The 10418-nt window shown below is 39.1% G+C and overlaps 1 protein-coding gene across 1 annotated transcript in view; it reads left to right on the forward strand.

Moving 5' to 3' along the window:
- The window catches only part of CFAP97 (cilia and flagella associated protein 97), a 28128-nt gene extending 18699 nt beyond the window's left edge, over positions 1-9429 (forward strand). The window contains exons 4-6 of the mRNA XM_042469993.1: positions 2266-2534; positions 6288-6438; positions 7978-9429. Coding sequence (XP_042325927.1) covers positions 2266-2534; positions 6288-6438; positions 7978-8108 — 551 coding nt within the window. The 3' untranslated portion in view covers positions 8109-9429. The remainder of the gene's footprint in view (positions 1-2265; positions 2535-6287; positions 6439-7977) is intronic.
- The last annotated feature ends 989 nt before the right edge of the window (positions 9430-10418 follow it).

Genomic DNA, 10418 nt, shown 5'->3' on the forward strand with positions numbered 1-10418 from the left:
TTGTGTTCTGCAGCTAGTGTACTTCATACTTTTATAGACTATTCTTGAATGTTTTTGTTCTGGAGTAAAAGGAAGAATGTGGGTCAGTCATGTGATTCCCCCCCCCCCCCCGATCATCTCCACTATGTTTTCAGGGGTGTTTCTTTTCTCTTTGGCTGCTGAATAACTATGTAGATTCAACTAGAAGTTATTCTGTTTTTGGAGATTACTGAATAATGTTTTTAATTACTCATGCTTGTATGTAATAAGACCATTTATTTGTAGCAAATCTTGCACTGTGTCATTAATCCATACCTTTTATTGCTCGTTATCATTTATCCATTAGTGTCATTCACTTTATTGTGTTCCAGTGTTTGATTATATTTTCAGATTAGAGGAATGGTTGAATTAATGCAAAAGGATTTGAGTTTTGCATTGGTATGAAATAATAGTACTAAATAATGTGAGAGAACCTTTCACTGGTTTTGGAAAACTTTGTATCAAGTTTCGCTGTTTTCCTGGAAATAAATAATCCCAGTATTTGCCTCTAGTACAGACTAATATTTATATTAGTCTCTTGATTTTATGCAAAAGGCACTCATCCTGTATTGTCATTGGCTTGTGATGGGCATATCCCTGTTGTGGGATAATTGGCTGCTCTCTTTTCTTCAGAATATGAATCTCGTAACACATGAAAGCACATAACAAAAACAAATTCTTTAACACACCATATGTTCCCATAACATTTCTGTTTATAAATGTTTTCAGAAGGAGTTATGCTACCTTCCTTTTAACTCTTAAAGCTCTTTTAAAAACTCTTAAGTTTTCTAACATCACAGTAGATCTTTTTTACTCTTACAAGTCAGTTAACATGCCCAGGTGTTATGTGGTCTTCCAGAGTAAGTGGACTTACAATACATCTAGGGAACCAAAGTATAAATGCTAAAAATGTTTGAATTAAACTGTACTGTGACACACCAGCTAAGCAATCCTAAATCCAGTCAGCAATATGTAATGACATTCCCTGATGGCATTCATAGAATCATGAATTAGAAATATGATCCGAGTCTTTTATGGGCTGTAAGGACTTCTAAGAGTATTGTTGTGATTGTCATACTTCCCACAGTCATGAAAAAGAAGTGCCAAGATTCTCAGAATGAAAAATGTATGACCCATGTCAAGAAAGTTTCAATTTAAGTATACAGCACACCTCTTTTGGCTAGATTCAAACCCTTTTGCCATGCCACTTTATACAGTTTAACTACATTTCCATGACTGATTCATTGATATCCACCATACGTATAAGGTAGAATGGACTCTCCAGTGCTGAAACTCTATAATTTTAGATACTTAAGGCCCGAGACAGACAGACTAAAAGTGCCATCTTGCTGCCGAAACTAGGGTTCTGAAGCAACCGCATCCTCCAGAACCCTAGTACATGCAGGCAGCAACCTAATGGCGGCCTCCCGTCCACATGGGGACCGTCATCTTTACGTAAGCGATGCACACAGTCCTCACGTCGCTTATGTCATGAGTGCGACATAACCTGGGCGCTCCAAAAAGAACTTGAAAGAACCAGGTTCTTTTTACTGTGGAGGGACGCCGTGTGTTTTGGCAGCCGCGGTGTCCCTCCGGAGCTAAAACAGGTGAGTGCAGACCGCCGTATCGGGCAGTCTGTACTGCTCCTACGTGTGCTAGGTAATGTCCATGACCTTTTCTGCATGTTGCATGTTGGCAATTATGAGAAATGTAAATTAATCAGCTTTTCTATGTTGACAGAAAGCATTAAATTTGTAAGTGAAAGGCATACCAACTGTATGTACATTTTCAAAATTAGTCATAGTACCTATTCACATTACTAATGCTCATATTAACCAGTCCTAGATCAAGTTTAAGAAAGAAAATGTACAGCATAATTTTTTGTTTGCTAGGATTTGATGTTGAATATTGCATCATTTTGAATAGTTCAATATGTTGAAATCCTCCCCCTAAAAACTTGAGTGTACCCTGTACGTTTCTTTTGGAAGCAGAAGCAACCATGTACACTTAGCACTATTTACAGTACAATCATATGTACAATTATTTTGATGTAAGTACTACTAAATGTACTTGCAAGTGAGCATGTGCAAGATTTGCAAGTGAGCATGTGCAAGATTACATTGTAAATATCTTCCAGCTCCGTGGTTGCAGTAATGATATTTATTCTAGGTTTCTGTTAGATGTGAAAAAGTTAAGTTAAAAGTGCTGATAGTGAGCTCATTTAAATGTTAACTTGTTTTTTTTAAGCTTTTCTGCAGTTAGAGAAAAAAGAACAACAGAAGATGGTTTTGGATCAGTCTTCTCTAGGGTCAAGGAAAAACTACTCTTTCACAAAAGAAGAAGTACGACAAATTGATCGAGAAAATCAAAGGCTCTTAAAAGAACTGACAAAACACGCTACAAAACCCAGAAGCAAAAGTGCATCTGTGAAGAAACCTTCAGGCCCAACAACTAAGATGTATCACAGTGCCATCAACAGGCAGAGGGAACAGCAAAGGATCGACAGAGAGAATTTGGTTAGTTGATGTTCTTGCTATAACAGACCTTCTTTTGGGCAGCAAATACAGCCTTGAGTCAGGAGCAGAGTAGTACTATATAATAAGTATGCAGGTGCAGGGAGAGGTCCCTGTATGGGTCCCTCAATAAATGCATGGCGGCAGCAGTGGAGAAGCACACAACTAGAAAATACAAGAAATGGTAGGAAATGACAGTCATATGCACATCTGTATACACCATGTTCTTGTACACCCACTATAGTTTTCCATGGGGGGGGGGGGGGGTGTCTAGTGCTGCCTACAAAGAGGGAGAGAGAGATTAAAAAGGAAAGTCACACGAGGGACTGTCAGCTCATCCCTAACAGGCTTGTTGGGCCTTTTGGCACTAAAGTATAGCGCCCCTGAAGATTCACTAGCCACATTTGAAACACCTTCACCTCTTGTACAGTTGTCTCTCATGGAATGCATAAGGGTACAGGAACCTGCCTAAAGCAAGGAGGTTATTAGCCTCATGGAGGAACAACTACTTGGTTTCTGCTGGTGGTCACGATGTGGGCCTCCTTCCTGATCTTGAAACAGAGTGTATGATGCATCTTGTGCCTATGGGAGATCAGCCTGTAGAGAGCAGGGGGGAGCAGGGATTGAGCAACAAGTAGCTGACCCATAAATCTGGATACATAGCAGGTATTTATTCAGAGAGAGAGAAAAGTGTGCTCTGATATTGCTCATGCCACAGCAATCTCCTTCTTTTCTTCTCTCTCTCTTTTCCCCCCTGCTCTTTTCTCCACACCTGTATAATTGAGAGGAAAGTCTGGCTGTGATGGAATTCTTGTTCTGCTTCATACATTTGTATTATGATTCTCAAAGGTGAAAAAAATTAATGAGTGTTTGGCCAGCAGTAGTTACAATAACAGCAGAGTTTCTGGCTGTTGCCAGCAGAGCTTATCTAAATGTAGAGCTGGGTACTTTGTATGTATGGGAGCACGGCTTCTCTCAGAGGGAGAGAGGGAAGGATTAGAGGGCAAAGAGTAAAGTGAGCTCCACAGACTACTTGTGACTCCCACAGACCATTCTGCCATCACAGACTCCACCACCAATCCTTCTCTAAAATGATTGTGTATGTATATGTATGTATGTGTGTGTGCATGCGTGCGTGTGTGTGTGTGTATGTATATGTATATATATATATATATATATATATATATATATATATCCCAACCACCCCCTCATCTAAAATGTGTTTTTCTATTCCCGAAGGCCTGCAGGATTTGTGATTTTCACTTAAAACAGGTGCAAGATGGAACCATATGGTTAGAACAGAGTTAAGTACAGATGGCCAATTGTATCCACAGGGGTCCAGTTCCAGATACCACCACCATTGTAGATGCCAAAAACCACAGGACCTCAAGTCCTGTCAGTGCAGCTGCATGCATGCCATTGGGATGAATGGGGTGGGGCCATCCGTGGATGCTCAAATCCACAGATGGCAAGCCCACGGTGGGGGTTGGCCAACTATATTGTATGTTTGGAATTCTGAGGTCATTTTTTCTGTTATGATCTAGGCAGAGAAGTACAAGCAAGGTGGTCAGATTTCTAGAAATAATCTGGATACAGGAGCAAAAAGATCCCTGGTGGTGCAGTGTTTAAATGCCTGTACTGCAGCCACTCACTCACAAACCGTAAGGTTGTGAATTCAATACCAGTGAAAGCGTTCAAGCTCAACTCAGGCTTGCATCCTTCTGAGGTCGCTAAAATGAGTACCCAGATTGTTGGGGGCAATTAGGTTACACTTTGTAAACTGCTTAGGGAGTGTTTAAGTGCACTGATAAGCGGTATAGAAATGTACTTGCTATTGCTATTATTTGCAAATGGCCATTCTCTCTTGTGACCTGAAAACGTGCACAGTCTGAGGGTGGGAAAATATAACTTTTTGGAACAAACAGCAACATTCAAGTTCTAATTGTACATGCATCAGGCTTTATGCTATTGGTGGTGTGCTGTAATTGGTTGGTTACACAGGTTCCATGGGTAAAACCTTGTTGGCACAAAAGTATCTGTTCTTAAATTGCTCCCTTCTGTTAAAACCAACTGTAGGGAATTTTTGTATTTGTGCCAGGTTTGGAGTTGGGATAAAATTGTGCAGATAATGGGTGGTGGGTATGGTCTGATCAAGAGTGGATCCTCATTAAAATGGCAGTACAGGTTGAGTCTCCCTTATTTCAAATGCTTGGGACCAGCTGGTCTTTTCTTACTGTGTAGTGGAGCTTCCACCAAATCCTCAAGCACAAGGATACATGACCTTCAGTCTGCATCCCAAAGTCTGTGAGCACATGTATATTTTGCCTGCTGCCTAGTACAGTCATTGAAGTTAGTGGGTAAACCTCAAGTGTAATAAGACACTCTGGGGAGAGGGGAGTTCTTACATTTTAATTTTGGTTACAGCTAGACTAAATTAAACTGGTAGTACTCCAAAAAGTAACTTCATTAATGTATAAATGTATGCGTGCTCTACGTCATAATAGTATTAGTACATCTAATTGTGCAAATAGTTTTTCTAAAAGTATAGATAATGACTCATTAAATTGTTTTGTGTAAAGAATTGATCTAAAATAATGCAGCTCTGTTGCTCACATTTGATTATCTTTGTTAACCTTGGTAAGATACTAGAAAAACTTAAAACTGGGAAGGAGTTCTGTCATTGGCAAGCAAGAAGAAGATGGAAAACCAAGAGTGCACATTAGTGTGTGATTAAGACACAAAGAATGCAGCCCACAGTATAAAGTGGAATAGAAATAACTGACGTGATAGCCAGCAGTTCTTGTCGTCATTGGTATCTTTGCTTTGTCCGTTAACGCTGAACCACTGTAGTAACCATAGTAACACATCTTGAGGCAAATGGAAGTACACTCATCTTGTAATAGGCCTTTACATAGAATCTGTAAAATAATAATATAATGTATTTAGCATCCATGCTGGCAGAGCAAAAGAGTTTGATTCACAGTCCATCTACTTGTTATGCAAGAAATTTGATACTTGATAAGTATTTATGAAGCCTACATTTATAGTGAGTTATATAATGAAGTATAGTATATTGTAGGTCTGTGTGTTACTGTTCCCTTTTGTTTTCAGTTGGTCTGAATTCTGTGTTCACAGTGCTCAGGAGTTTATTTTGTAAGAAGACCTTCTTTGCATAAAACCCCCAAATCCCTCAGTTGGCATTCTCCAACTCTATTACGTTCTTTTGAGGTGGAGCAATCACAAATACATATAAATATTTTGACTGTGGATTTACTATTGATACAACAATTTTGAGATTTATTGAAGAGTTGGATTGTGGCTTGATAAACCAGGGTATGCATGTCGAATCATTCACTTTTAAAATTAAAGATATCACTGGCTCCTGTTCTATTTCTTGTTCACTCCTCCGTATGGATTATGCCTTTTGACACAATCTCTGTTTACTACAAGTTATTTGCCCAAATGCTCTCCTATACAGTGCTATACAGTCATCCTCCCACATTCGATGGTTTCCCTTTCACAGATTTGATTAAAATGGTCTCTAGGAATCTCTAGGTCTTCTGGCACGATTCTGTGGTCAACTTCTGCCAGAGGTTGACCATAGAATTGCTCTGGAGGAACTGGAGATTTTTAGAGTAGTGTTCTCTTAGGTTAAAAATAGCATTTTGTGATTAAACTGACTTTCCATGATTCTAATATAAATTCTAAACATTTGGTTGTGAACAAAAACTGATTTATTTAAAAAATTAAATCAAGGCTTTTTTGAAGAGACTTGAAGCAGTGAAACCAACAGTTGGTATGAGGCGCTCAGAACAGCTCTTGGACTATCAACGACAGATGAGTTACCTTAGTGCTGCTCCTACTCCTAGGCGAGGAAAGTCTGCTTTAAGTCACCACAGCCCTTCTCGTAAGTAGCTCTCTAATGTGACGCTTTTCTTTATTTGTACAGTTGGTCCTCTGTTTGCATGGGGTATCCATTCTGGACACACACACACCTGCGAAAACGGAGGCTCACGCATATACTGTATTTTAGTGCATAATCTTGCAAGCACAGATACATGATCTTGAAGGTCCTTGTCCTTAGTCTCACTAAGATTCAAGTGTATGGGGCTAGGAAGTGATTCAAGTGGGGAAAGGGGAGAAATAAATACTTAGATTCATACTCGACATCACTACTTAGTTATGTATATATTACTAATTAACTTCCCCTGGGCCAAACTCCCTGCCCCCTCCAAGCTCACCTTAACAGCCAACAGCTTAATTGGGTGAGGAAAGTCTGTTCAGCTGCTGATCAGGGTAGAAGGAGGAGGATGTTTCTGGGCACCTACCACCAGTGAGCAAGGCTACCAGAAGGAATTGTGACAGAGATTGTGCTTCTGATTGTCACACCCTCACTTATTGGTGAGAGGGGGCCAGAGCATCCTCTTCCCTGTGCCCCAGTTGGCAGCTTAACAGACCTCCTTTGGTCCAAACCACACTGCAGAAATAATCCAGTTTGAGATTAACTGCTCTAGCTCAATGCCAGGGAATTCTAAGAATTGTAGTTTTGTGAGATATTTAACCTTCTCTATCAGAAAGCTCTGGTTCCACAATAAACTACAATTCCCAGGCTTTCCTAGCACTGAACCAGGGCAGTTAAAGCGGTCTCAAACTGGATTATTTCTGCAGTGTGTTTTGGATCTTTGCCCTGTTTTTCTGCTGGCTGTTAAGGTGGATGGGGCAGGGCATTTCCTGAATATAGAGCATTTACAGATCCGTAGCTTTAGATCATGAATCTCTAAACTGTAATACAGAATGCCAGCCTAAATTTTTACGGGGAATATTTAGGTTTATGTGCAACTTGCATACTAGGTTATGATAAATGCTTTTAAAAGATCCAATTTTCCGGTTTTTCTGGTAAACAGAATGTCTTGGGCAATGTGACTACCAAATGTCAGGCTTTCTCACTAGTGTTGAATGCTTTAATTACTTCTGTACTTCATGATCCCTTTACAAGAATAGTATTCAAGTTCATATTTATACTTTTTCTAATAATAATCTTCAGGGTTACTAGTGAACTGAATTTCAGTCCTTGGTGTTCTGAGGAGTTGATGTCACTTACTTCGAGTTGGTTTCAAAGGTGAACATCACTAATGCTTGTACAAAGAGGGTTGTTTGTGATTCCTACTAAGTCTCTTATGTCGCATCCCTTTCTATTCCTAATAAAGCCCAGTCCTCAGAAGTGTCTTTTTGGAAGCCTCACAGGACAGCAGCACTGAGGCAGGGGAAGTATAAAAACTGATTTACACAAGTAGAAGCCCAACATGTTAAAATCCAATCCAGTATTTTTTTTACCCTAAAAGTGAAGTTTCTTGTACTGTATAGGTGTTAGACTATTTGTTCAGAGTCCCCTTGCCCTGCCTTGTTCATGGTGGTCTCTCTTTCTGTGTGCTCTTCCTGCCATTAGGTGCTTCACGAGTATCCAGTCACAGTGCATCTAGTACAATGAGCCGGAGGAGTGAGAGGCCAGTTTTTGACTCATCCAGTGGTGCTCTGCAGCGACTGAATCCTAGCAACATTCGTGGTGCCTGGTTATAAATTCATATTCATTGCACCGTCAGATTTCTAATCCTGATGTTTTTGCAGATTGCTGTAATTCCGTGTAAGAGTATTGTAATATTCACTCTTGGTGATTAAAGGACACTGCAAAGTGATATTAACGACAAAAGGATACAATGTTGATAAATTTATTTCATTTTATTTTGAGCAGGCAAATTCTTTATTCCATCTTTTGAATAGTATTTTCCCAATCAGTATTTCCTTTCAAGATGTATTTGTACCAAAAAATTGGCAACACTCTAAATCTTTATTTATAATTCTTTAAATCTCAAATTAAATTTAGCTTTGATAATTGCCACATTTTGGAACCAGAAGGAGTGGGAACTACTTTTCATTGTATATTTTACAATAAATATTTGTGCCTGTTTTTTACTCCTGAATTTTGCTTTTTTATAATTAATATAGCTGCCATTTTAATTTATCATATACTATTTATGCAGAGTCTTTAAGGATGAATCAGCAGTGTTCATGATAATAATTTATAAAGTCTTAATGGTAAGACTTATGGAAACATAAGGCATATGCCATACAGTTCCACTGTTATTCATTGCTGAGCCTTGAAATGGTCAGGTGAACAGCTACAGGATGGAGGACATAAAATGAGTCCTTCTGGAAGAGCTGATACTGTCCTTTTTCCAGCTTTGCATTCCAAGAACAAGTTCAATCAGCTGTCCTTGCATAATACTATGAAAGATTATATTTAATGTCTATTATTTATTGTAATATAATTGAAATTTGGGTTTCATCCAGTTCCTGTAATACCTCACAAACCTATCTAAATTCAATTAAGCTTTTCTTTTTGTGGATTAAATTTAAACATTGACCAAAAAATTAACGTCTTAAGTAGTAAACAAATAATGTGGAAAAGTGGTCTCAAAAGCTTTCTTCCCGTTGGCTTTGTAATGTGACCTTTGAGTGGCTCTGCCTGTGCAATCTATGTGCAGAACTATGCTGGCTGAATTGTTCCGTAATGTTTCTTTAATGGGTACCAATGGGGCAGCTATTTTGTGGATGCACTTTTTAACTGCAAGCACTTTTAAATTTTCCTATGACAGTTTTTCCTCCTTGATAAAACACCACAGTTTGCGCTACTTTTAAATAATATACAGTAGTTGTAGTGTTTTACATTATTTGTTATAGCAGTTTTGTATGTCACTCTTTCAAACCTAAGAAAAATGACTAATTGAATTACACTTGTGTTCAGCATTACACTTTTTTCTCAACAGTTTTTCTTGGTGTTGTAACAATATCAAAACTATTGAGTTCTGATTTAATAAAGTGTATCTTTCAGTTGTGTTCACTTTCTGCTTTTAATTGAATTTCTCTCTGTAATTCTTTTCAACTTCAGAATTCCCTATAGTGTTCCTTTCATTCTTGATAAAGGAATCAATATTTTCTCCATGAACATTCGTTCTTTAGAATATATTTTGTACATAGATGTCTTATTTTCTTGATGTACATTCCTGTTCTTTTCAGAGTGAGTACTGCATCAGTCAAACACTACAAAAATGGGATCATATACAGTATACTACAGTATATTTTTTAGGGCTTTGCATAGACTCTTCCACCAAGTCAGAACCTGATCCCATTCAGCTCTGGACTGATTCAGAGGCTGAGCAGAAGGGTTATGATAGCTTGGGCTCAGCCCCAGTGCTCACCCAGGTTGGTCTCTGGGTCGGTATGGGGATGGGCAGGTGCTCACACACCACCCATGTGCTGACCTGAGACTTGCTACCAACATGTGCTCCTTACCTTGCTGTACCATCACTTGTATTCAAAAGCACCTCGTCACCACATCTGAGGCTGAGGCAGGGCACCTGGCTACACCCTTGTGGCCATGTGTCCTGTTTCTTTGTCAGACATGACAATGGAGGACTTCTAAGTCTGAGTGACAGTGCAGCAATGTGAGGAGCACAGGAGGCTGTCTGAACAGCTGGGGTTTCCTGTGGAGTTTCCAGGAAACTCCAGAGCAAACCAGAGGTAAATTACTCTGGGGTAATGGCTGTTTCTAAATGAACAGGATTGAAGTGTGGAGGGAGACTAAAGTGCACTAGAAAAATAAGAAAAATCTTGCAAATATACATGCATGTGCGGCTCAGGCATGCACAAAAGAGGTCTAGCAAAAATTATGTATTGCAATCCTTCACCTGTCTAACAATATAAAACTCAAATCAAATCTATCTAAACTGCACTGCACTGCATTGCACTGATCCCCACTGGCTCTATACAAACAATGTTAAAGTTAAGCCTAAAGACCAAACAGAAATGGTTTAATTGGGAATACAGAGT

This window comes from Sceloporus undulatus, chromosome 5 (assembly GCF_019175285.1).
Source record: "Sceloporus undulatus isolate JIND9_A2432 ecotype Alabama chromosome 5, SceUnd_v1.1, whole genome shotgun sequence".
NCBI classification, from domain to species: Eukaryota; Metazoa; Chordata; class Lepidosauria; order Squamata; family Phrynosomatidae; genus Sceloporus; species Sceloporus undulatus.